The sequence below is a fragment of the Nelusetta ayraudi genome, unplaced genomic scaffold (assembly GCF_046127955.1).
Source record: "Nelusetta ayraudi isolate G7.1 ecotype Tasmania unplaced genomic scaffold, CSIRO-AGI_Nayr_v1 ptg000011l, whole genome shotgun sequence".
NCBI classification, from domain to species: domain Eukaryota; kingdom Metazoa; phylum Chordata; class Actinopteri; order Tetraodontiformes; family Monacanthidae; genus Nelusetta; species Nelusetta ayraudi.
Window position 1 is genome coordinate 19,769,202 of NW_027466061.1, and position 26,833 is coordinate 19,796,034.

The following is a 26,833-nucleotide window of genomic DNA, read 5'->3' on the forward strand; positions in this document are numbered from 1 at the left end:
CCATTTTTCTCTCTAACCAAACAGTGATTGTGACTGGATACCAAACATGTTACAGCCTTTGACCCCTCTGTATGATTGTCATCATACAGAGATGAAGGCGCTGACTCTGCAGTCTGTGGCTCAAGGAGACCAGCAGTGGGCCACAAGTGGGAGAAGTTTGTCCTCCAACTATGCTCCTCCAAATCTGGAGAACAAGATCTTATCACAGAGCCCCACACTGATGCACATCTCTCCACTCCTGACCTCTACAGCACAGCCTCCATCATGCCCATCTCTCCAGCCCTCTAGTCTGTCTTCTACAGTGTCCTCCCTTCTCTCCTCCTCCCCCTGCTCAGCTTCACCTACCTCTGCTCTCCTCAACACAGAGAACAAGCTTCTAACGAGCAGCTTACCTCTGTTTTCTTCCTTAACTGCTGTCACTAACGACTCTCTGCTCTCAACCTCCTTGGCCAGCAGTACTCTGCTTAAAAGCATTTGTGAGCCTTCTTCATCCTTACCATGTGGTCTGGGTGGAGAGCATGAGAGGTATGATGATGGAGACAAAGATGAAGAGGAAACATCTTTCAGAGGAATGAGCGTGGTAGCTAACTACTATTTTTCATGACAGAAACACCACTGTATATACATCCATTTGATAGTAGTACTATTAAAATGTCACTTGCTCTGCATCAGACTCATTCTGAGGAAGGTGATTTGCCTGAAGAGGAGATGGAGGAGGATGTTGAACCTATCTCGGAGCAATCTGGTCCTGGGACTGACTTGGGCATCACAGAAGTGGAACTCCCCTTAAGACAAGAGGAATTTGTTGAGATTGATAGAGGAGAGGATGCAGCGAAAGAGAAGCTGAATGAAAAAAAGGTAGCCACAAATAATTCATGTGTTGTTGAAGTGACTGTTGTTTTTGGTCTTGCATGGTTGGCATGTCTGCACCAGTGTCAGTGTCACTGTGTTGTTTGAAGTAAATAGACCTTTTTTTGTTTGCATCATAACACAAAGTCTTTCTGTATCTTCCTCAGTATCTGCTGCTGAATGAAGTGTGTTGCTCCCTGGTCCATAAGAGCACAGCTCCAGGCCAGACGGACTGGAACTCAGAGGACAGTGTTTGGAGCAGGATCATGAACCTAGCAAAGGACATTTCTGTGTCTGACCCCCAGTTTCTTCTCAAGGTGCGTTTTCGTGCTTGCATTGGTTGCTTTGTATCATTTTTGTTCAGTTATGTTAATTAAATATTTAATATTGGGAACCAGTGTTGGACTTTGAAATACCACATACATGGAGGAGTAATTAAGAAAAACCCCACACACGGTCACAGCATTTTGTCACGAGTCTACTAACATAATTTACAGAATCAACATAAAATGAATGTAGTAGAAATAGGCTTTACACCGATCATATCGGCTATATCGGATCGGCCGATATTTGGCATTTTTTGAAATGTTCGTGATCGGGATTCATGTCATAAATCACCGATCCTATCAATGACGTCATGGTTGTGTTGAAACTTTTTTCATCTGTCTCATTTACTCCAAAGTAGTTCCACAGCATCGACATGTTTATTTGTTTGTATCCGAGAGCTAATGATTCATGATTCAAAAAACTTAATTTTTGTCTTCGTGCCTCTTCCTGTTTTGAGTACTGTCGCTATGTGACGGACAATAAAGTTTATTTGAATCTTCACGACGGCAACATCCATGGGCAACACAAACAAACATGTCAGAGGTGTGGAAGTTTTTCAAAGTGAGAGAAACAGATATAGCACGAGCTATCTGCAATATATGCAACGCTACAGTACCTCGCGGGGGAACATCGGCAAAAAATTTCAACACGACAAATTTAATCAGGCACTTGGAAAAGATACACACGGAGGAGCATGTCGAGTTCAAGAAACGCAGCGCGGAGAAAGAAAAATAAAAGCAAACTCCGAAACGGATGCTAATAGGGTTGCCACCCGTCCCGTTTTTCCCAGAATTGTTCTCTTTTTTTCACCACCTGTCCCGGGAAAAATAAAATCTCTCCCGGGACACAATTTGTCCCGTTTTTTAGGGAAAATGAAAAAACCTCATTGGAGTTCCGTCTGTGGTCTACTCCCGTAAAATACGCGATTGTCCCAGTTTGTAAATACATCAAAGATGCTGTTATAATCATTTCTAATGGATAAAGCCTTGGCCTGGATGAGAGGTCATCAGGTGGTCTCCAATGTTCATCGAGTGTTTCGACCCTTAACCACAACACTCTCCGGTTGGCGGGTCAGCCGTGATTGGCCAGATCACTGCCCCTCTCATCCAGGCTTCCAGCTGTTGTCCTCTCTTTTATGCCAGAGCCAACAGGAGGCTCTCTCTGCCGCTTCTCCCAACCTTCGAACAGCTGTTTTCCTCAAGTGGCCTCTCAATCCGACCTTTTTGTCATTAGATTCCACACAGATTGCGCTGGGAATCCTCGACATCCAACTTCCACTGTCACCAGCCATATTGTCCACCCCTTGTCCCTGCAATCCTGGGCAAGTTGTTGGTACTTGGTTTTCTTTCTCTCTGCCGCTTCCTCACAGCCCTCCTCCCACGGGACAGTTAGTTCCACCAGGATGATTTTCTTTCCCTCTGGAGACCACATAATTATGTCTGGTCTCAGAATGGTGGACAGTACTGCCTCTGGGAAGTGGAGCTTCCTCCCCAGGTCGACCTCCATCTCCCAACCCTGGGCCAACTGCAGGAGGTTTTGCCTGGCTTGCTTGGCCTTGGACAACTGGTCTATGACCTGCTTTCACGAAGGTGATGGTGCTCGGCTGTGGTCTAGTTTTGGATGGATGTTTCTTTCTCCTCTCTTGCTCCAAGATGTCTGCGAGCAGTGCCAACACCCTGTCATGGCGCCACCTGTATTTTCCCTGGGTCAATGCTGTTTTGCATCCTGAAAGAATGTGCGCCATAGTCCCTTTACTGCCACACAACCTGCACAGCGGGTCCTCCCTCATTCCCCACCTGTGCAAGTTGACTGGGGTTGGTAAGGTGTCGTACACTGCTCGGAGCAGAAACGAGATACGGAAAGGCTCCAACCTCCACAGTTCACTCCACGTGATGGTCCTCTTGGGAAGGTTCCACCTTGTCCAGGCACCTTGAGTTGCGAGCTCGACGGATTGAGCTCTTCTTCCTTCTTCCTCAAGGTTCCGAACTTCATCCTGGATCATGGTCCTCCTTTCCCTGGGAGTGGACTTGGACCACTGCTGGAAATGTGATGTTCCCAGACCCTGTCTTCCAGTGCAGGGATTTCCGATGGTATCCCTGGTCTTGAGAGAAGATTCTGCCTGGTTAATGGCGGTGCTGGCGGCCCACTTCCTGCCGGATCTTGTTCTTATTCCTGCTTCCCTGATGAGTTGGTCTTTGGAGTCCCTATATATCAGGGAAAGTCTGCACTTGGCGACTTTAAACTCCTCCACAACTGAAGACAAGGGGAGCTGTAGCTGACCCGACCTTATGTAGAGCCCCATAGATGTAAAACTCAGGGGTATTCCCAACCATATTTGGCAACTAAAGAACCTGTCCCATAATGAACTGATACGGGACGCACTTCACTTTGTCCCGTATATTTCGGGGACGCCTCTCCGCCTCACCCCCCCCCCCTCCCCGCCCCCCCCGACATAAACAAGTAATTTAAATATTGCTCCTCACGTGATCAGATCGGTGATCGGTTTATTTAAACTCACTGATCGTGATCGGCCCAAAAATCGTGATCATGTAAAGCCTAGAATTTAATGAACATTTGTTGGCAATCACTATAGCACAATATCATAATACCATGATTAAATAGAAACCATTGATATGTAATTATCTTCGTATTACAACTTAATTTACATTATCAACATGTAAGAACAAAATGTCTTAAGTCCTTATGGTAGAACATACAGAATTCAATCCATTCAGTTTATTGATGTCATGTATTGTTAATTAAATTTGTTGTTTTTGTTACCGGAATAGATTTATTGTTGTGTTAGTCAATTATGTTCCTTGTTGCTGTATTTTCCCTTTCAGGTGGCAGTTTACACTCGACAGGAGCTGAACATTCGCATCACAGCAAACTTCTTGTTGGCACTGGCTGCAAATCAGCCGTCCACAAAGCCACAACTTCGCAGATACTTCTGTGCTGCTGTGCAGCTGCCCTCTGATTGGCTGGAAGTTATCAGGATCTACAGCACGGTGAGAGTTTGTAGGAATCCATGGCTACGTTCACACTGAAGTCCAAAATGTGTTTCTATTTTCCTGAACCTGATCGTATCTGGATCGATGAATGTCTGATTTTGTGACGTGTGAACAGCAACAAACAACAACAACATGAATTCTCGTGATTGTGACGGAGGTGGTTTCAATCAGATTCAAATCTGATATTTACTAATGCCACTTCTGAGCTGACTCATTGACTCACTGCAGCAGGAGATCTTGATGGACAATTCATTCAGCTAGATGGTCACAGAGACTGAAATGACCAGAGGCGCATCCAAAAGTGCCAAGCATGACTTGTTACTACCAGTTGTTACTTTGATGTTGTCAAACCTCTTGCTGTACAATGAAGCCTGCAATAATTGCTAAAAAAAAATATAAATCAGTTCAGAATCACAACTTGAAACTGCCTGTAATTGGATGGCAGGGTGGGATGTTGATCTTCAAGGCACTTTCCATGTCATCAGCGTACGTGCTGATGAATACATCATTACCATAGTGACCAATGCAGATGGGTAATGAGACAACATTAATGTGTAGACAAGACAAAATCCGATTTTTATTACTTTTAAACAACTGCATGGAGAGAATGATATGAGAAACAAATCTGGTTCGAATGCAGTGCGAACATAACCCAAGTATATCGGTGTTGTTTAACCTGCTCAGTTTTAATAGAGCTTGTCTGGTTCCAGTGCTTCAGCCACTCACTTCCAATGTGCCTGAAGAAGGCAATGACTGACAAGTTCAAAGACTTCAGCGAGTATCAGCTGGCTAAATACAACACTCGCAAACATCGCTGTAAACACAACCGCAAGAGTGGCAGATCCAAGGTATGCGTTTATTAATGTAGATCTGTCTTTTAAAGACATCATAGAATCCTGTACATACATGCATGCATGCATCCCTACATGCATTAGCTTCATCCTTTATGATGTGTGTGGCTATTTTGTTTTTTATTCCTATTTTATTCCTAAATTCTGTTATGTATCTCTTCCATTTTATTTTCTTGGACACTTTTTATTTTATTTTTTTCAGAAACCAGAAGCGGAGAAGCTGAAAAAGTGGTCAAATTTGCTGAGATCAGATCCAACTATCCTAGAAAAGTTTGTAAGTTACCCGACAGCATCCACATGTTTTACAGAAATGTAGCTATTCATTCATTTATTCATGATGAACTTGTTTTTGTTTTTACTTTTTGATATTTTAGTCTAGTTTTTGTCTCAATATCAACCATGTTTATAAGTAAGACACGATTTGTATTTCTGCCTCTGTACACAGCTGAAGTTTGAAGACAACAAAAAAGTGGTGGATAAAAAGCAGAGTGAGTTCAGTATGAAGAAGATGATCAAGAAGCTTCATATCAAAGAGCCGGCCGAACAGGTCATGGCCATCTTGGGGAAAAAGTAAGAAACGGCAACAGAAGTTATCACTGACTTTTGTCGCCCCCTTTCAACACGATTTGTCAGTATAAGCACATGCTTGTATGTAAACAGTTTTTTGCCTTCGCCTTAATTACAGAAATGAAGCTTAAATACTCAACAAGTGTGGCAGAATTAAAATGTGGAAAGAATGAGGGGAACATCTATAGATTGTCAATGGCTGATTTCCTTTATAAAACTTAGTTGTATGTTTTGCTTTGTTTTCCTATCTCAGGTACCCTTCTGACATAAAGCAATTTACTCGCAGTGGGATAAAAGGAACATGGGAGCCGAATAGATCTGGACAGCGAATGAAACTCAAAGAGCCAGAGACATGGGAACGCCTGCTGAGTCAAGAGGGCAACAAAGCCTCCACCTGGGAGAAGCTCATAGGTCTGTGAAGCGCATTCATATTTTGCTTACAAAACTTATGGTCTTTGTAATGAGCTTGGTATTTTATTTTGTTAAGTTAGAACCAAGCAAACAGAAACAACAGCATTATAACGAGAGCATCCATTTTCTCTCATTTATCAGAGGCCAGGATGGTAACAAGATTTGTTTGACTCTTCTTCTTCTTCTTCTTCTTCTTCTTCTTCTACTTCTTCTTCTTAAGAGGAAATGCCAGGTTTTAAACTTTGTTTTAAGCCAGGCTAAGTTGGGGGTGTGGTTGAGCAGTAAGAGAAAGATAGTTGATGGGGCAGAGGTCGACCCCTCTGTCATCTGAAAAAAACTCATCCAGTCCAGGCTGCGCATTGATTTTATGTTTTACAGGAGGTTAGGGGACTTTTAACAGTGCATTGTGTGCAGTGACAGAGGGGGAACTATTTTTTAGCGACGTTCTTGTGTAAAAAACAACAAGAAAATTATTTATTTATTTATTTATTTAGTTTGATTGATTGAATGGAAATGAGATCGGCAAATAAATAAAAAAAAAATCTTCTTCTGATACTGATACATTATGACGCTTATGAATAAGGCCTTTTCTGTGCAGACAATAAGTCTCTTCCATTCATGGCCATGCTGAGAAACCTGAGGAACATGATTACCAAGGGCATCAGTGAGGACCATCACAATAAGATTCTCAGCAAGCTGAGCAATAAGGTGAGCAATCTTCATGTATCTCATAACCAGGCATTTGGCACAGTTCTTTAAGTGCCTTCTATAACCTAGTGTTTTTCAAACGTCTACAGAAAGCTGTCGTTCAGAGTCGACAATTTCCCTTCAGGTTCCTCACTGCATATAAAGTAATCATGGAACTTTACAATCTGGGTGAGATATGGGCAGTTTATATTATGTGGTTTTGAATATTAAACAAAGGAATGTGTTTCCCAGGCAGCTTGTGACTAAACGTTACAGTACAACATAATAATTGTCATGTGATTTGAGCCTATCCCCCCCCCCAAAAAACAAATCCCAGTAACAAAAATCAAGCATTAAATTCACATATATCCAATTTATCACACAAATATTTTACGAGATATGAAATACTACACACATTTTGGACAGTTTTGAGTTCTAGTATTTTTTTCATGCAGTGACATAATTAATTTCTAATTAAACAGTTCAATTAATTCTGTACGCATGACTGAAAAAACTCCTGATGTTTTTGTAATTTTTGAGCTTTAAAATAATTATTAGGTTTTCCTTTTTTGTATCTTTTTTTTGCTATTGAAGTTTTTAATAGCTCTCAAAAAAAGCCATAATTTCAGGTTAACTTCTCTGTGTATTTTAATGTTGTTGCTTCGTGTCCTCTAGCCTCTGCATCAGAGAAAGAACTTCCTCCTGCTAAAGACATTTTGAAGGATATCCTCAAAAAAATCCCTAAAAGCCAACGTTTTAAAAATCAGAAGTGGGATGAGACTCCAAGGAAGAGGATCAAAGTCACACTTGGAGTCCCATTTGTCTATCGACTGTACCAAATAAAGAAAAAGGAGTTCCTGAAGGCCAAGTATGAATCAGTTTATGTCATATTCTCCACATTTTCACTAGGAGAGGAAAAATCGTCACATCAAAATTAAACCTGAAATTGAAAAGAAGAAAAGAGTAAATAATGTGTTCTCTTTCCTAATATTTGTTCGATGTCTCACTGTGGGATGCATGCCTCTGCTGCAGCCCCTCAGAAGCATCAATGAACTCATTATGTCAATCCTGATTGGCTGGTGAAACATATCTGTCCGTATCAGATAGTCCCACCTACCATAAATGCCACCTGTGAACGGTACCGCCTCATTCAAACACCTCTTCTGACTTGGAGCATATCTTTCGTCTCGCACTGGCTCGTTTAACTGTCCACAGACGGACCCGACCGGATTCAGTCGCCGGACGCTAGTTAGCTCGGGACATTAGCACACCAGCTAATTTTCTGCCAGGTATGTCGTGAACAAGCTAACTTTCCTGCTTCGGTTAGCACACCAGCTAACTGTCTCTCCTTCCTACTGGCACACCTGCTCTTCAGGAATGAGCTGTGAGGGTCGTCGTCACGACCCTCACAGCAGAGGATGCAGAGACTCAGAGGCCCGTCCTTTTTGCTGCGGGAACAAGAGCTCGAGCAGGGATCCACACAAGGTCTGCTCGAGCTGCCTAGGGCCGGAACATGCCCGCCTGGACATCGATGTTCCCGGCTCATGTCAACACTGTGCAGTGCTCACTCTGAAGAGCCTCTGCACACGACCCCTTTCTCCCCTCCGGCGACCATGGTGTCGAAAGGAGGGGAAGGGAGCGGCACCGGACACTAGCGCCAGCTCGGGCTCCCAGACTGACCTAGCCGCCAACGCCCCGCCAGTTGAATACGGCCTGGAACTGGGCATGGGGGAAGATGAGTACGCCACCTCGGACATCCTCATATCAGAGGATGAGGAAGAACACAACGTATTCATCGCTCTGTCTCGGGCTGTACAGCCCAGAGCTCCCGCAAGCTTTTGGGATGACGATGAGGAGAGCACACCAGCTTCCCCTTCTCCCAGCTCTGACATGCTCGTGTGCAAACACACAGCGGTCTGGCTGGGCATCCTGTGGCCAGTCATTGTTGTGGAGACCACCAGGTCCCACTATGAAGGGAAGAAATTGCCCCTGGGCAGGAGTGCTACGAAGCAGCTTCTCCCCATCTTCTCGGAGCTGCTGGCTGACATAGCCTGCTCATGGAGAGACCGTCTTCTCAGCAGCAGGAGCCCAATCTCCGGAGCCTTTTCCCTCGACTGCAAGTCGAAGGAGAGCTTGGATCTGTTCAGAATGCCTCCTGTGGATTCACTCGTCGCGGGCCATCTTCAGCCTCAGCCGACAGTGCTTTCCAGGAGCCTTAGCCTGCCATCCGGCAAAATCTGTGCAGTTCAGATTGTGTCTTCGGTTGCTTGGACTGATGGCATCTGCCATCCTTGTAGTCCATCTTGGCTGCCTCCGCATGAGCGAATTCCAGCTGTGGGTGGCCTCATGTGGGCTGAATCCCATGCGTCATGGTTCACGGCGAGTGATGGTCACACTGGAGTGCGCCAGGGCACTGCGTCACTGGTGGGTCCCGTGCTTCCTGAGCCACGGGGTCCCGATGGGCTCAGTCCTGTCCAGGAAGGTGATCACCACAGATGCCAGTCTCTCGGGCTGGAGTGGCAGTCTCTGAGGGGTTGCTGGAGCGGTCGGTGGTGGTGCGGTCTTACGTAAATTTTCTGGAGCTCTCAGCATTGTTTCTCTCCTTGAAGCACTTCCTTCTGTCTTCCCAGGGACATCATGTCCTGGTGAGGATGGACAACACAATGGCAGTGGCTTATATCAACTGTCAAGGTAGTTTACCTTGGCGTCGGTGACGCATGCTGGCAAGCAAACTGATCCTATGGAGCTGCGGCGGTCTTCTCTCATTGAGAGCGACGCACGTTCCGGGTGTTCTGAACACAGGTGTGGACCTGTTGTCCACAGGCGCACCAGCGTACAGGGAGTGGGCTTTGCATCCGGAGATTGTGAAGCAGATCCAGGCTTGATACGTTCGGGCTGTCGTAGATCTGTGTGCCTCGAGAGAAAATGCGTGATGCGCACTGTTTGTCTCGCTACGCCAAACAGACGCTCTTCTGGGCGTGGACGCACTGGCGCACACTTGGCCGTGCATCCTTCTGTATTGTGACGTTGTTGTGTTCGTCAATAACCAGGCGTTGTTGCGGGTTTGACAGCTGGCTTTTTTTGTAGCTCCTAACAGCCTCGAATGTGGTATTTTCTTGGTAACCCAACAATCAGAACCGGAGACTTGACATGTCTCTCTCTCTCAACTTCCTCTCGAACTCCCACCAACCCGTGTGCACGCCCCTTTTCCCAGGAACCCCCGCACCTCCTTAAAGGGACCTTAGCACAGACCCCAATAAACAGTAACACACGCTGGAACACATTTCTAGGACGTTACAGTATGTTTTTCCTTCTCTGGCCCTGATACTCCCGACTCTTGCCAGAGTGAGGGAGCACGGCCATGATTTGATTCTGGTGGCTCTGGCCTCACAAAGCGTGTCAGTGACATCCATGCACTTTGAATGCACCCGTCATGCACTCAGCTCTCTCCAGGGGCCGTGAAGATAACTTTGAGACCCAACCCGGCTTTCGTGCCTAAAGTGGTGGGCTCATGTCCCCTTATTGACCTGATGCCGTTCACTACGTCACCAGAGAAGCTACAGCCACAGGCCTTGTGTCCAGTCCGTGCTGTCACTAGTCATTTGTCTAATCCTCACAAGGGAAAACCTGTTACAAGGCAGCGCCTTGTAACATCCCACTGGTTGGTGGAGGTGATTTCCTTGGCGTACGCAAGTTAGGGCTTGTTGCACACTAGTGGTGCGCACTTGACTCGAGGAGTGGCTCTGTTCAGGACATTTGTACTTCGGCGAGTTGGTCCTCATCACTCACCTTTGTCCGTTATTACATGCTGGACGTCTCCACTCTGTCTATGGTGCAAGTGGTTTTGCAGTGCTGATTGGAACAGGCTAACATCGTGGACGATTGGTGGATGATGGATAAGCTTGTCTAGCAATACAGGAGCTGCCATATCCCATAGTGAGACATTAAGCAAATACTGTATTAGGAAAGAGAACTTAAGGTTATTGACATAACCCCTCTCCATTCTCTGAGTAATATGAGTGAGATGTCTCACCAGACAACCCTTATTGCTTGGAGGAGTGAAAATAGGTGCTTATTTTGAAAGAGGTGGGACTACCGGATGCGGACGGACACGTTCCACCAGACAATTTGGATTGGCTTTGTGAATGATGCTTCTGAGGGGGTGCAGCGGAGGCGTGCATCCCACAGTGAGACATCGAACTCATGTTACTCAGAGAACCGGGGTCATGTAAATAACCTGTAGTTTTTGCCTTTTCTGCACTGTAATCAAGAAACACAAGCTTACTCTGGCTAAAAGGCAAGATGCTATAGCACCATGTTTCTATTTCTAATTTGTTCATTTCAACTGTGTCTCCAGTCAGAGATTATACTCTACTGATTTATTGGAGCGCTACCGCAAAGCTCTGGAGAAGGCTGTTCAGATCTCCTGCCAACACAGCGTGCCTCCTCTTCCTGGACGAACTGTCATCGTGTTTTCCACTGACCTGAAAGATAAAGAAACAATGGCGCAGGACTTCTGCCTCCCACCAGACCCTGAGCAAGATAACAAGGGGGAAGATGAAGATGATATGGATTGCGGGAGGAGGAGAAACAAAAATAACAAAGACAAGTTGTCTCCAACTGTAAGTACTTATATATACAAATGTATATATGTATATGTACTGTATGTACAGTACATATATATATATATATATATATATATACATATATATATATATATATATACACTATATTACCAAAAGTATTTGCTCACCTGCCTTGACTCACATATGAACTTAAGTGTCATGCCATTCCTAACCCATAGGGTTCATTATGATGTCGGTCCACCTTTTGCAGCTATTACAGCTTTAACTCTTCTGAGAAGGCTGTCCACAAGGTTGAGGAGTGTGTTTAAGGGAATATTTGACCATTCTCCCAAAAGTGCATTGGTGAGGTCACACACTGATGTTGGTGGAGAAGGCCTGGCTCTCAGTCTCCGCTCTAATTCATCCCAAAGGTGTTCTATCGGGTTCAGGTCAGGACTCTGTGCAGGCCAGTCAAGTTCATCCACACCAGACTCTGTCATCCATGTCTTTAAGGACCTTGCTTGTTGCATGTTGGAAGCGGAAGGGGTCCGCTACAAACTGTTCCCACAATGTCGGGAGCATGGAATGGTATCCTGAAGCATTCAAAGTTCCTTTCACTGGAACTAAGGGGCCAAGCCCGACTCCTGAAAAACAACCCCACACCATAATTCCTCCTACACCAAATTTCACACTTGGCACAATGCAGTCCAAAGTACCGTTCTCCTGGCAACCTCCAAACCCAGACTCGTCCATCAGATTGCCAGATGGAAAAGCGTGATTCATCACTCCAGAGAACGCGTCTCCACTGCTCTAGAGTCCAGTGGCGGCGTGCTTTACACCACTGCATCCGGTGCTTCGCATTGCACTTGGTGATGTATGGCTTGGATGCAGCTGCTCTGCCATGGAAACCCATTCCATGAAGCTCTCTGCATACTGTACTTGGGCTAATCTGAAGGCCACATGAAGTTTGGAGCTCTGCAGCAATTGACTGTGCAAAAAGTTGGCGACCTCTTTGCACAATGCGCCTGAGCATCCGCTGACCCCTCTCCATCAATTTACATGGCCTACCACTTCGTGGCTGAGTTGCTGTTGGCCCCAAACTCTTCCATTTTCTTATAATAAAGCTGACAGTTGACTGTGGAATATTTAGGAGCGAGGAAATTTCACAACTGGATTTGTTGCACAGGTAGCATCCTATGACAGTTCCACGCTGGAATTCACTGAGCTCCTGAGAGCGACCCATTCTTTCACAAATGTTTGTCAAAACAGTCTGCATGCCTAGGTGCTTGATTTTATACACATGTGGCCAGGCCAAGTGATTAGGACACCTGATTCTGATCATTTGGATGGGTGAGCAAATACTTTTGGTAATATAGTGTATATATATATATATATATATGTATAATATATATATATACATATATACACACACACACATACACATACATAGCAAATCAATACTGACCTTGTGATGTTTTATCTGTGTCCTATTTTCTTAGATGACAGAGGTGGCAGTGTTGCTGGGTCTCATGATTGGCAGCAGTGCTGAAGACTTTGAGCTCATTAAAAGTGAATGGGATGGTAGTCAGAAACTGGAGCTGAAGTCTGATGTTCTTCTGGAAAATGTCCGGAGTGTGGTAAAGCAGATACAGGTCAGGGGCTTTCTGTGGGGAATAATGAATGAGGGTTGGAAGTGTTACTTTAGTCGCAACAGAGATGGACAAAGACCCATCCTATGTGCTTGTAATTGGCAACTACTCCTTGCCTCTACGCCTAACCCTTACCCTAACTGCTAACCCACTCAGGCACAAGTGGAGACAGGTATTTGTTGATCTCTGTTCTCAAACAAAATAGGTGGTTGGAATTGTGATTTAAAAAAAAAAAGTGAAGAAAGAATATTGATTCGTGGCTGTAAATATATTCGGGAGGTTTTTTCATTCACTTACTTTCTCTTTCTTTACTGTAGTGTTATGCCTCGCTCTCACAATGTCCACTCCAATTACATGCACATCATTTTAAAATAATTACATCCAAGTGATGTATCAATTATTAGTCTATTTTTTGGCTTTTGGAATTCTCTGTAGGTGTTTTTCTGACCTAGAAGTTGGCCACACTGGCTAATCGACACCCACCGTTTCACAGCATAGATCAGCAAAGTGCTTTTTTTGATACACTAACTGGGTTGCAGACTTGTCACAGCTACAGTTTCATTAACTTTGTGCCCCTAAAATCCACTCTGGTTCCAGTTAAAATACAGTTAAAGTGCACTACTTTTTATAAGGACGCTTTCTATATGTAATCCTTTTTCTTTCCGTCGGTAATGGCAAATTTATTTTTCCCTGACAACAGAAAGATGGATTCCTTAGTCGCTCTCACTCAAATCACAGTGAAAAATGTGTTGGCTGATCTATCTTTATACCTATGCGTAGCTTCATACCCAGTGTGACATGAGGATTTCATGTTAGACAACAATTATATTTCAAAATAGTTATTATGTGGTAACTGATTTATATTTCTCTTTGACAGAATTCTGATGAGTCAAAAAAAGATGTGCTTCAGTCATTGCTCACAAAGAAGAACAAAGTAAGTGTATTTAATGATATTTACCCCCCACCCCCCACCCCGCCATTACCTACCCTGGACTGTTGCCTGGTTTGGTGCTGTGCAACAACTACACACTCACTCACTCACAAGCTCTCCCTTTAAACATAAATCTTTCAGCAATATTAAAGACATTCAAAGCCATTCCGCCTTCCCATCATGGCCAGACAGGTCAAAGGAGCTAATTGAAGTTAGAATGATTATTTTAAAAAAAAAAACAGTAAAGTGAAAAAATAAAAAATCCCCCACCTTCAAAACAAACACAAACGATACACAAGTTATTCTCGTTGGAGAAAAGTAATTGATGGTAATCCCATGCGTTTTGATTAATCCAGTGATATTTCTCACATTAGGTGGACAACATCATTGTGCTGTGTAACAGATGGTTCAGTGATGATGTGGAGTGGCCAATCAACAACTACAGAAAGGACATAAATGAGAAGGCCTTGATGGTGAAAATCCACCTAAATTCAGAATGGTAACTGTCCAGTTCATGGATGTCAGTCTCTCTGCTGTCATTCACACTAAGTGCTTGATTTTTATTTTATTTTATTTTTTTTTTACAGTTACAGCCATGAGGAGACCATGGAAATGAATTGTGTGACTCTGCGAGGGTTCAGTGACCAATTGCTGAGGTAAAAAGTCTATTTCTCATTTCACTCCAGAAATGATTTACATTGTTGACTACTGACAGTTATTTATGACTCCGTGAAGACCTGCTGCAATAAAAATTCAATAAAATCCTCTTTTGCACCTTTTTGCAGTTCAAAGCTAGAACTAGCGGGGGGTTCAATTGAATTTCTAAAAACTTTGCCAGCAAAAATTTATTAACTGTCCATTTAGTGTAGTTAGTAAGTGGGTTAGGAAGCTAAATACATCTCGACTCTTTAGCTGGTTGTTTTCCAAATGTTCAGTCTGTGTCCAAAAGGCACAAGAGTGATATTTTTTGTGTGATGTGATTCTCACTAAAAGTGTATTTCTCATAGTTGCGTATGTTCTTGCCTCTAGGTTTGTGGCAGAACGAGGGTCATCCAGGCTACTCGACCATGTGGAGCATTTAGACAAAGTGTACAATATTCCACCAGCAGAGGGAGCCAAAAGCCCTGAGGCTATAAACAACGTTGTCCCAATACCTGCTATTCCAGAGTTGAGGTAATTGTTGGACGCATTGCTTTTAAGTTACTGCCGTCCAGCAGTCTGCCATGCAAAATGTTCTGTATCTTCTTCTTCTAACTATTTCAACATGTCTTTCCTCCTTTGTCGTCCGTCAGGTGGCGAGTTGTCCGCGTGTTTATCTCCTCCACCTTCCGAGACATGCACGCTGAGCGAGACGTCTTGGTGCACAGTGTGTTCCCAGAGCTGCGTCGTCGCGCTGCGTCTCACTGCCTCTACCTGCAGGAGGTGGAACTGCGGTGGGGTGTGACAGAAGAAGAGTCTGGCCGGGCTGCTGAGTTGTGCCTGGGGGAGGTTTGCCGGAGTCAAATGTTGGTCGGGATTCTGGGTGAAAGGTATGGCCTGGTGCCTCCCAAACCTGTCCTTCCTGACCTGCCAGAGTATAAATGGGTGAGTCATTATGAAGCAGAGTTTACTGGTATTGGTTCAAGTGCAGCCTGTGTCAACAGTGAGCTCAGAACTACTTAAATGTTGTATGTGCGTCCATCCAAGTTTAAACTGAATGAAAATTAAACTAAATATTCTGATCAAATTTGACCTTTTAGGAATATTTGATCATTGTGGCAAATGTGCCTATCACAAACACATTCTGCTTAATTACTACTGCCTGTATCAGAGGCACAAGCTTCACAGTAAAATGAAATGAGGGTGAATGCTTCAGGTCCCTCTTCCTCAAAACTCATCAAATACACAATCACACAGATACAAACCAAACTCGTGGAAAAGTTGTGACCTCCACGTCCACCACGCTATGAAATAATGATGAACATTTCAAGACATTTTACAAAGCTTCCAAGAGGTTGTACTACTATCCCTTTAATAGTGCTCAGGATAAATAGAAAGACAGAATGTTTCAATGTGAATCTAAAGTAATACAATTCTGTTGCATTGTTTGAAATGTTTTGTGCAGCTGGCGTCGGCTCCAGCAGGTCTGTCCATCACAGAGATGGAGATGTGTCAGTTCAAGGCTCTTTATCCCGGCACTGCACGCAAGCGAATGTTCTGCTACTTCAGAGATCCAAACGTCATCAAGTACGTGATAAATTGTCTTCTCACACTACCAGAAATTGTCTGCGTATGTGTTCTTGCAGGAAAAGTGTTTGATTTTACTCTTCAATTCAAATGAAGGATTCATTTCACATATTTGTGCATTCCTCTGAGGGTGAAGAATAATTAGAGATTGTGAGCCCATCACTTCAGTGTGTACAGTCAGTGAAGGTTTTCACTCCACTTTTGCTGTGCTTTTCAGATCAATTCCAGTGGCTTGGAGATCTGACTTTGTTGCTGAATCCAAGGAGGCTGAGTCCAAAATGGTGTCCCTGAAGAAGTGGCTGCAGTTTAGTGAGGTCAAGGTCACTAAAAAGTGAGTCTTGTCAATCATCAACTTCCAATGCAAGCTTCAGTTGTTGGCCTTGTTTTTATACCTGTTCAGAAGTTCTAGTATTTTGAAACTGTTCTTTTGTCAGTGTTGAAGTTATACTTTATACAAGTAGGCTTGCCTGAACTTCTCTCTCCGTTTTCTCTTATAGTTACCCATGTGAGTGGGGAGGTGTTGTGGATGGGAAACCCTATTTGAAAAACCTGGAGGTCTTTGGCAGGGCTGTGCTTGAAGATGTGTGGACGGCTGTTGTGCAACAGTTTGTTGAGGTCATTCTTTCCGTTTTTAGAAAAAAGCTGTTCAATTATGAAACTTCCTTTTTCTATATTGTGTTCAAGTCCAGACACTGTTAAAGTCCAGACACTGCATCTGTTCCAGTATAAAATACTTACTGTGTGAAACAAACATTTTCTTATTCAGGAGGAGGATGACAAGGCCACAGCCGAGTCAAACATGAGTGAGCAGAAAGCGCACCAGGGGGCGCTGCAGAGGCAGTTCTTCGGCAGGGCCAAGCTGTTGGCCAAGGCTGTGGAGATGGTGGATGTGGCTCAGAGCAAAGGAGGGATGATGGTGGTGGAGGGAGCACCTGGAGAGGGCAAAAGTGTCTTCATGGTAAACTTCTCCACACACCTCTGCTTACATCACTTCTCCTGTTTGTGGCTCACTTTGTGATCAGCAGACAAGATATGCCAACCATCATCTCTCTCTCAACACAGGCTGCACTTGCAGATGCTCTCAGGACCAGAACAAAGTGCAGGGGAAACCTGGACTGTGATGTCATATCCTACTCTACCGCTGCCAGCCAATCGGCGCGCTCTGTGGAAGACCTTCTCCAGTTCCTTGTTCAGTGGTTGAGGGAAATGAAAGAAAGTGAAGAGACGCCAAGCCCCCATTCTTATAGGTAGATATGGTTTTGTCCATGAATGAGTTGACATTAACATGTGTGGTGCAAGCATCAAAGCTTCAAACATTTTGAATTTCTTTTGATCGCAGAGATTTGCTGTCAGAATTCCGCTCCACTTTGACTGACGAGAAGACGAAGAAACCACTGGTGATGCTCATTGATGGGGTGGATCTTGTCAGAGACGGCAAAGCTCAGCTCAGCTCTGATTGGATACCACAGCAGATTCCCAAGGTGAGTAAGAGGCAAGTTTATGCGGCTGCCTGGTTTCAAAGTGTAAGAAAACAAATGTGTTTTCCTTCACAGGGTGTCTGTTTGGTAATTAGCCTGACATCAAAAACTGCACTGTTGCAAACCTTGGCCAAGAATAAAAGTACACTCCTGTTTACACTGGGGCCGCTCACCATGCCGGAGCGCAGGGAGATCGTTCAGAAGGGACTGGACACGTTCGGGAAGAAACTCAGTGACTCTGCATTCAACAACCAGGTTCTTTTTTAAGTTTTCTTCTCAGCACCAGACTTTGTACCTCATAGTGAGTTTCGTGGTGTCTCCATTGAAGATGAATGTGCAGGAAGTCTTTATGATTCAGTGTGATTTGTGTCTTTCTTCTCCATTTCTGTTCTGATTGGCCATCACAGCTGACTGGTCCGTTCACTCACAGTGCGCAGGAGTCTGCAATGTTGATTCTGAAGGCCTAGAACCTGACAACACCAGCTAGTTGAAATATGTTTGGCTAAAAACTCTACCATGATATACAACAATGGAAGCGGCGCAACCAAGAGGATAATATGTATAGAAAACAGACTATGGAGAGTAACTCTACTGTCATGTTTATGGGAGAAAAGTCACTTTTCTGAGTATGTTTAGGCAAGCAGAAAAGGTCTTGCTGGGCCTGATGACCCACCACTGAGTTTAATGTGTTGCTCCTGGAAAGATGAATGCACAAGAGGTTTGTTGATGTTTCATTCTCTGTCTTCTCAATTCCTGTCTCTGCTTTCTCAGCTCCAGACACTGATAATGAAGAGGGGAGCAGTGAGCCCGCTGTACCTGCACCTGGCCTGTGAAGACCTGAGAAACTTTGCTTCCTTTGATAAGGTTGTGTTATTTGTGCATTCCCTCAGTGGTTTGATTTTCTCTCTATTGGGTTTTTACAATTTCCAAAATAATGCAACTATAGCCACCATCAGAAATAATACAAATACAAAAGGTGAACATATATTATTTCTGAAACCTGACTGCCTGTCTCCTCAATATGTTGACATGAGAATTGTGCCTGTGGTGCACACTAACCTTGAAATACCTCCTTTGCTTCTCAGTTGAAGGAAAACCTCCAGGGTCTTCCTCAGTCTTTGAGCCAGTTGGTGGAGCACAGCCTGGACAGACTGTGCTCACAGCACAGGGGTTTGCTGGGGCTTCGCTGGGCCCTGGCAGTGCTCACTGTCAGCCCCATTGGTAAGAAATGATGAAACACCATGAGGTCTTCAATTAGAAACTAGACGTGTAAAGTCAGACGGAATTAGAACACTGATGAACTGTCTCAAATTACCCACAACATGGTCTCCTCCTTATTGACAGGCCTGAGGGAGGGACACTTGTACTCTGTGCTCAACACGTGCAGTGACCTGTCGTCCCAGGATGGAAAGATGTCGTGGCAGGAAGCACTGCAATTGTCCTGGAAGCCCAAAGAACGGATTCCAATGACCGCATTCACTCACATTGTCCACAGTCTGAAGAGGTAGGAATCTGTGAAGTGATCTGAACTGAAGCTGTTTGAAGATTTTGTGTGTCTTACTTTTCCCACTGTGTCCTGCAGTCTGATTGGTCCATTTCATTGCCACAACAATGATGACATGCTGACCATAAGCAACCCAGAGGTGCGGAAAGCCTTTGAGAGCTTTCTGCTTTCATCAGAAATGGACAGAAGCAGAGCTCACCTTGTCCTGGCAGGTAAGCTACACACTGCTGAATGATAATTCCTACAAATAGGCTGCCGGTTAGTTTATTGACTGTTGTTGCTCTTCATACAGCTCACCTGTGGGTACTAGCCAATCAAGAAGACAAAGACACCTTCCTTCATTGTGAGGCCAACTCTGTCAAGCACCTGTCATCCAGTCTGGTTAGTCGCACGACACAATGTATGCTATAGACTGCATAGCTTGACCTCGAGCTGAACAAGACGTATATGTACACACACACACACACACACACACACTCTGACTTGGATTTTTCAATGAAGTTTGATGCCAATTTTTAGTATTTCTTGACTTACTTCCCACAAGTTTTATCAGTTTTTGAAGTTGTTTTTTTGTTCTAGAATCCTCTTCCTGATCGGGTACAATGCATGAACTTAAATAACATTAACAGTGTGTGTCCACTCATTACACAGATCAGTTGTGACCATGACAGTTGTTCTCGTTTGCGTTGCTTTGTACAGATTCAGAGTGGTCAAGTGGAAGTGCTTCATCGCTTGCTCTCCAGCTTTCACTTCCTGTATGCTAATGTTCGCCACGGCCTCCTGCAGCACCTCATGGAGACCTACAGCTTGTTTTGTGAGGATGATGATATGATGCGTAATTTTTTATTCAAACACTGTGGGACACTTTGAGTCCCTCTGAAGAGTTTTCCTTTATGAGCACTGGTTAAAGCAAAAGTCCTGACATTTGTTTTCTATTATCTTTTTAAATATCCTACAGATGAAAAGCACATGCCAGCTCTACCACGTAAGTTGTTAAATGTCTCCAAATGACCAAATCCTAGTAGATCTGCTTTGTTCTTGTGACAAAAGTTTGTCTTTGTGCTCTCAGAGGCCTCCCGTGCTTGTGTAGAAGACTGCTGGAGTTTCCTGCAGCGTCACGCCAATCTGCTGTCCTCCTGGCCAAACCTTTGCATCCAGCAGGCTCTCAATGAGCCTCCTGAGACCCCTGCTAACACCTGGGCACAAAGCCTTGTGGGAAAAGGAGGCATCCAGGTGGTTGAGTGGCTCAACAAAGATCATCAGCATCAGGAAACCAGGTGACTGGGTCAACTGCTAAGCGGTTGAAAGAAATGTGTTGTTCTGCATTCTGGTACAACTCTGATGGTCCGTCTTTGTTCAAAAGGTGTCATGTGTTCTCTGTTCCAGTAAGCTGTTGTCAACGTTCTCCTCTGCACCAGCCTGTTTGGCTGTGAGCTCTGATGGCCAGCTGATGGTGGTTGGAACTGGCCAGGGAATGCTGCATGTCTTCAGCACACTAAGTGGACAAGTACGAAAAGCATTTCTGACGGTGTCCTTCAAGAGATACAGCTGCTGTGGGAATGAATAAATAATAATACTAAGACATAATAAAAAGTATTTTGTAACAACTATTTGAAAATGTGTCGAGCTGAATTTCGTCTCTAAATGGCTTCTGTTGTCTCCTCTAAATGGCCCATCATTTCCAAAACCGTGGTGGCTGTGAACAGGAAGTGAAATTGCTGGTGAGCAGCTGTGACGGGATTTCAAGCTGTGTGTTCCTGAAAGATGGCCGTCTTGCTACCACCTCCTTTGATGGACATATAGAGATCTGGGATCTTAAGAATGGCCGCAGGTGAGATGAGGGCTGCAATATCACCATTCACATGGTTGGATTCTTTGTGTGACAGTATGACAGCTCCCCGTTGTATCTCTTTGCAGGACAAATATGATCGATGGGCACACAAATGCAATTACAGCAAATGGCCTCACTGCAGATGGGAAGCATCTTGCCACTGTGTCTCTGGACTCCACACTGAAAGTTGGTCTTGCACAAAACACACTTTCATTTCTTTTCATGATGGGATTTTTTCTGGATATTCCATTCAATATTAACATGTCATAAAGGCGTCTTTGCATACTTTTTCAGGTGTGGTCTCCTATTAAAGGTCAGGAGATAGTGTCTCTCCTCAGTCCTGGCCCTTTGAACTGTGTGACCTTTGACCCTGATGATCAGTTGCTGGCAGCTGGTTGTTGGAATGGTGATGTTATTGTGTGGAACTGGCTCCAGAACAAAATTCAAACGGTGAGTTTGAATAATTAGTTCATGACTGATGAACGCTATACATAAAAGCATATAAGCAGTCAACCTTGATTATTCACATTTCTATCGATAGATGTGGAAGTGGCTGAGAAATGACAAAAAATGCACTTTGAGTAGGGAAGCTGTGATCTTATTGCATACATGAAACTAAGAGGTCATTTTCACTCAGATACTGGTTTCTTCTTTATTAATATAAAATAACTTGCTTCTTTTTTTCCCCCAGTCCCTATGTGGACACAAGCGCTCAGTGCGCAGTCTGTGCTTCTCTTCGTCCTCCATGCTCTGCTCTGGCTCTGTGTCAGGAGAAATCAGGGTGTGGTCAGTGCCCTCCTCCACCTACGTGGGCTTTTTCCAGGCCCATTCAGGAACTACAGAGGCCCTCACCTTCCTGGATGAAGGGAGGATGCTGCTGAGCGCTGGCTCTGATCACATGGTGAGTCAAGGCTGTTTGCCCAAAGTGACACTTCACACCGTGTTAAATTTTACTTGGATTATGCTGGTGAAAACATAGGTTGGCTAACGAAATGGGAGTGCGGTCAGACACCAAGAGCCTCAGAGTTCAGGATGCAGTTGAAGATGTTTTAATTCACAATGTGTGGCTGACATGAGTTGTTTCACTGGTATTATCTTCTAAAAAAGTAAAGTAAGAAAAGTACCGGTAAGTAAACATGAATATAGTAAGGCTTTACTCAGCATGGTTAAATTCAATTCCAAACAATATAAATATTCCAAATTAAATTAACCAGAATGCCACAACTTTAACATCAACAAATGTAAGAAGCATCACAAATAACACAACAGCAGCTGCAGGTGTAGTGAGAGGAAGACACACCTGTAGCCATATTTATGCCTTCCAGCAGGAGGGATCCACCCCTTTCTCCTCTTCCTGTTCCTCCTCCTCTTCTTCCTCCTCTTCCTCCTCTTAATCTTCTTCCTTCTCATCTTCCTTTGTGTTTCCACTTCACGCCATGTAAAATCAATGGTTGTGTATTGTTGCTTCATCTATACAGATTAGGACGATCAAGAGACCTCCTTGTAAGCTGTTTTCATGTGCCAGAACAAAGAAACAACTCAATTCTGTCTGTCGTCCTCTCATTCGAACAGCTCCAGCTCTGGTCAGGGGGACTTGGACACTCATTCAAAGCATTTAAAGCAGATAAAGTAAGCCCCCCATTTACATAGTTACTTGATCCACTCGCCACCCTTTCTTCCACCCTTGCTCCAACATTGAAAAACTGTTTCAATTGGTAGTGTGAACAAGAGCCTCCTCTGAAGAAATCCAAGTCGACCACCTCTGAGCCTGCAGCTTTGTGTCTTGCACTCAATGGAGATCTTGTGGCAGTTGGTTACCATGGTGATGGCATCAAAGTCTTCAATCTTGACACAGGTGGGATTTCCTATGATAAATTTAAAAAACGTCACTCTATTTGATTTTTCATTGTTGAGACAAAATTTAATAGAAGAGAGTTTTGTTGTAACTTTATTTTCCTGACCCGTTCTTAAGGAAAACAATCATTTCAGAACAAATAAAGCAGAAAAAGGTTGTTGAATACTTAATCATTCATCTGACACATGTTCTCATCCAATTGCTAACCTGCTTCTGTCTTCATCACAGCGGAGAAGATTTGGACCCCAGAACACCTGGATGTGTCTGTTCTATGCTTGAAGTGGGTGACTCTGAATCCAGAGAAGCCTGATGAGAAGGTGCTGATGTCGTCAGGAAGTGACAAACGTGTGAGGGTGTGGAAGAGGAAGGAAGGAGAAGAGGGGTTGCTTGGAGTTCTGGAAATGATTGGACTCTTTGCTGGACAACCCGGCGTCATTCTGGCAATGGAGCAAAACTCCACACACTTGGCCACAGCTTCAGGTTTGTGAAGTTGACATGCTACTTGTTTTGGGAACATGATAACATAATACTATACCTCAACTTTGTACTAGTGGAAGAATTTGTTGAAGGCCACAGGACAAGTTTTGGTATGTTGAAGACTTTTCTCCTCTCATGTGAAAGGCTTCTTCAGTGCTGAAACCAACTGTCCTCCCTATCCAAAATGAGTATGTTTGAGTCCTTGAGGCCTTTCTCCTGCAAAAATAAGTACACAGCTGAATCCTGACCTGAGGTGCTGGCCTTGGTACTATGGAGGGTTGTTTGGTCCCACTGAATAAAGACAGGGATTGGACTGAGTGGACCACGTTGCTAGGATGGTGTTTTAGTCTTTTGGTGTTTTGTCCTTTGGATGGAGCAGCCTCCGAGTGTTGCCAGGACTGAAATGGAACAGGATGTTGTGTTTGGGAAAAATCCTCCTTAGGTTTTCAGAAAGGCCTCCTGAGCTACACCTAAAACTACTGTTAAAACTACTGCTGTCTCCTATGTGTTGACTTAGAGTCCCACTCCATCGATCTGTGGCAGTTGAGCGAAATGGCTGAAGAAATCTGCAGTGATCCTCATGATCTTCTGAGGGGCCACAGTGGAGGAGTCACCTGTCTGGCTTTCAGCCCTGATGGTGGACGGCTGCTCTCTGGTGGGAAAGACAAGGTGCGTGTCTTGACAAAATCTGAAGTTGTTTATCGTGCTGCAAATATTCTGTCAGAAATGTGGGCAAAGTATGCAATGAATTTCTTTGCACAATCACCTTTTTGTTTTAGTTTTTTAACATACATGACTTTTCTTGGCCTAACTTGTATGAAAGGTGTCTTGTTTTGAGCAATACAGTGAGTTGGGATTGCAATTACACATTTTTGTTGTGAACGTTTTCATCAAATTTTCACCATCACAAAGTTACAAGTTGCGTCTTGGTACAAATGAAGGCAGTTCAAAGGTCCAGTGGTTCTATCTTTCAGATATGTGCCACACTCTTTGTTTCCATCAAGAGGCAGCTAAACCTGTCTTCACTCATTTCAGGCTCTGATGTTGTGGGACGTGAGTGTGTCTCCTGCTGTTCTGTCCAAGTCGCTCCCTCACTGTCACAGAGACTGGATCACCGGCTGTGTTTGGACCCCAGACTGTGTGGTAAATGTGTATTTCATATTCTATAAGAATCTTGCTAGCATTTGTCTCACAGCTTTATTTTTTTTGCTGCAGAGTCAAACACCTGTGTCATATGGTCACATTTCCGCGGCCCTTCTCTGTTGCAGATTAGCTGTTCAAACGACGGCAGGTTGTGTTTATGGGATGTGGAGGCAGGTCGGCGTCTTAAAGAAATCTCCTGGAAGAGTCCTCTGACATCTGTCTGCTGTCTGGTGAGCAGATTATTTCTTGATTTTATTCTTCAAAGAAAACAACAGATTGATTGTCAATAGTCCACACACTTTGATCAATGTGAATGTGTGTGTTCAGGGCCAGTATGTGATTGCTGGCTGTGCAGAGGGAGCCCTCCATGTTTGGATGTGGGAAACCAGCATAGAAATCTGCCACATTGCTGCACACAACCAGCGCATTCACCACTGCTCTGTCCTACCAAACCCAGGTTCACGGCGCAGAGATTGCACACAGTATCACTTCAAGTCTTGGATTTTCTTTTATTTCACTTCATCCAAAAAGTGTCCTGAATCTGACGTCCATGTCTCTCTCTCCCTCTCTTCTTTTTTTTAAGACAATTCAGAGGAACTGACTGTGTTCACTGCATCTGATGACGGCACAGTGCAGCTCTGGAAACCACTGGAGGTTGGACTACTGTCACAACTACTTTCAAACAATTTTCAGATTTCATCTTATTGTGTTTTTGTCCACATCTCATTTCCCATCCAAACTGGTTTGCTTTTAGTCCTCCTGATTCAGAGCATTCGTCTCACATTTGTACAGGTGGAGAACTTGAACACCTTTCGGGGTCACAGTGGCACCGTATGTGGACTTGTTTGCAAAGAAGGAGTCCCAGAATTCCTCACTGTTTCAGAGGACTGCTCGTTGCGATGCTGGACATGGGAGACAGGTACTCCATACATATGTACTCCAACACATATATACTCCAGTGATACTGACTTCACAGTGTCCATGTTCACAGTCATAGTCAATGTGTTGTGTCTTTTCAGAGGTTACTCGTGCACACAGGGGTGATGTTTCTGCTCTGTGCTTCTCTCCACGGGGTGATGTGCTTCTCGCTGGCTATGAATCTGGGTTGATGGAGATTTGGCAGAACAACTCCATTTTTGGCCACAAGCAGGTGATGACTCACACCAGTGTAAGATCAATGCTGAACATATGTTTGTTTGTCTAATTCTTACATGGTGTGTCTGTGTCGCAGACTTCAGACTGCAGCGTCACAGCGATCTGCTCAATGCCAGATAACCAGTTTGCTGTCAGCTACATGAAACCTGTTGTTGATGTGTTCAAACTGGTGTGGAACCAACAACACAGTGCTGCAAGGTATGAATAACAAATAATAACAAAGCAATCATTCTGCCACGTCTGACCTCAAATGTCTTTTCTTCTTCAACTTTGGTTTTGCGAGGGCTTTTGAAAAATCAGGGAAGGGAGAAGAGACAGAATTAAAAATCCAATAATTTATGGATACCTGCATCTATACCTCGTCGTCTACAACTTATCCGGGTCTGGTTTGAGGGGGCAGTGTCCTTGACAGGGAAACCCAAACCAACCTCTCCCCGGTCACTTCCACTAGCTCTTCTGGGCTTGCCCCAAGGAGTTCCCAGGCCATCTGGGAGACAAAGTCCCTCCAGCGTGTCCTCCTGGTCACCCTGCAAAGGAAACTTATTTTGCCACTTATATCTGCAACCTTGTCCATTTGGTCATGATCCAAAGCTCATGACCATAGGTGAGAGTTGGAAGGTCAACTGACCAGTAAATCGAGAGCTTCATCTTTTGACTCGGCTCCGTCTTTACCTCGATGGATTGGTTCAGAGTCCACATCACTGTGGATGCTGCTCCAATCTGTCTGTCAATCTCCCTATCAACTAGACCCCAACCCATAAGACCCAGAGATACTTAAGCTCCTCAACCTGGGTCGTAGTGTGATGTAGTGGATTTATTACTATAATTATAAGTGGTAAACACAACACGACCTGGTATTGAACCTTGTGGAAGTACTTTTGTCTGTGATAAAAATGCAGAATATTTATACTTGAACGTCAGACACTGCTTTTTGTAAGGTGGTTGTCCTGGAGCCAGCACCTCAGAGAATTCGATATATATTGCAACAATTATGGGGGTAATACGGTGGCCAAGAGCTGCAAACGCACTGCAAACACAGAAACACCGAACTTCTCAACTTCTTCCACCTCTCGCAAAATGAATGCAGAGTAATACATCCTTCTCTCTGTTTATAGTGACCAATCCCACAGAGTTGGTCAATCCCTCGGTTTGGTGCCCCGGTGTACTTCTTTTTGGTGCACTTCCGTTTTGTTTCTTGAATTTGCAGGGTGTCAGTGATTGCAGCGTGTATCTGTGTTTGCAGCTCTTGGCCACCGGCTACTGTATGTATTGCTACTCCAGCGTTGAGCCTGTGAGCCTGCGCTCAACCAGGGCTA

The 26,833-nt window shown here is 44.3% G+C and overlaps 1 protein-coding gene across 1 annotated transcript in view; it reads left to right on the top strand.

Annotated features, from left to right (window-relative positions):
- tep1 (telomerase-associated protein 1) overlaps positions 1-26,833 on the top strand; it is a 30,839-nt gene that overhangs the window by 642 nt on the left and 3,364 nt on the right. Inside the window, exons 2-50 of the mRNA XM_076021781.1 lie at positions 90-580; positions 673-858; positions 1,017-1,166; positions 4,020-4,184; positions 4,898-5,035; positions 5,241-5,312; positions 5,484-5,608; positions 5,859-6,016; positions 6,615-6,724; positions 6,814-6,892; positions 7,379-7,571; positions 11,061-11,325; positions 12,768-12,920; positions 13,795-13,851; positions 14,223-14,347; positions 14,436-14,504; positions 14,878-15,021; positions 15,141-15,432; positions 15,953-16,074; positions 16,292-16,405; positions 16,572-16,689; positions 16,841-17,032; positions 17,137-17,321; positions 17,414-17,555; positions 17,628-17,807; positions 18,324-18,416; positions 18,638-18,773; positions 18,897-19,056; positions 19,135-19,268; positions 19,349-19,437; positions 19,756-19,870; positions 20,015-20,041; positions 20,126-20,333; positions 20,443-20,563; positions 20,763-20,887; positions 20,974-21,073; positions 21,182-21,337; positions 21,579-21,788; positions 22,460-22,516; positions 22,607-22,742; positions 22,971-23,222; positions 23,737-23,888; positions 24,255-24,362; positions 24,488-24,592; positions 24,690-24,819; positions 24,946-25,016; positions 25,155-25,281; positions 25,382-25,512; positions 25,594-25,715. Of these exons, the coding sequence (XP_075877896.1) occupies positions 92-580; positions 673-858; positions 1,017-1,166; positions 4,020-4,184; positions 4,898-5,035; positions 5,241-5,312; positions 5,484-5,608; positions 5,859-6,016; positions 6,615-6,724; positions 6,814-6,892; positions 7,379-7,571; positions 11,061-11,325; positions 12,768-12,920; positions 13,795-13,851; positions 14,223-14,347; positions 14,436-14,504; positions 14,878-15,021; positions 15,141-15,432; positions 15,953-16,074; positions 16,292-16,405; positions 16,572-16,689; positions 16,841-17,032; positions 17,137-17,321; positions 17,414-17,555; positions 17,628-17,807; positions 18,324-18,416; positions 18,638-18,773; positions 18,897-19,056; positions 19,135-19,268; positions 19,349-19,437; positions 19,756-19,870; positions 20,015-20,041; positions 20,126-20,333; positions 20,443-20,563; positions 20,763-20,887; positions 20,974-21,073; positions 21,182-21,337; positions 21,579-21,788; positions 22,460-22,516; positions 22,607-22,742; positions 22,971-23,222; positions 23,737-23,888; positions 24,255-24,362; positions 24,488-24,592; positions 24,690-24,819; positions 24,946-25,016; positions 25,155-25,281; positions 25,382-25,512; positions 25,594-25,715 (7,088 nt within the window). The 5' untranslated portion in view covers positions 90-91. The remainder of the gene's footprint in view (positions 1-89; positions 581-672; positions 859-1,016; positions 1,167-4,019; positions 4,185-4,897; positions 5,036-5,240; positions 5,313-5,483; positions 5,609-5,858; positions 6,017-6,614; positions 6,725-6,813; positions 6,893-7,378; positions 7,572-11,060; positions 11,326-12,767; positions 12,921-13,794; positions 13,852-14,222; positions 14,348-14,435; positions 14,505-14,877; positions 15,022-15,140; positions 15,433-15,952; positions 16,075-16,291; positions 16,406-16,571; positions 16,690-16,840; positions 17,033-17,136; positions 17,322-17,413; positions 17,556-17,627; positions 17,808-18,323; positions 18,417-18,637; positions 18,774-18,896; positions 19,057-19,134; positions 19,269-19,348; positions 19,438-19,755; positions 19,871-20,014; positions 20,042-20,125; positions 20,334-20,442; positions 20,564-20,762; positions 20,888-20,973; positions 21,074-21,181; positions 21,338-21,578; positions 21,789-22,459; positions 22,517-22,606; positions 22,743-22,970; positions 23,223-23,736; positions 23,889-24,254; positions 24,363-24,487; positions 24,593-24,689; positions 24,820-24,945; positions 25,017-25,154; positions 25,282-25,381; positions 25,513-25,593; positions 25,716-26,833) is intronic.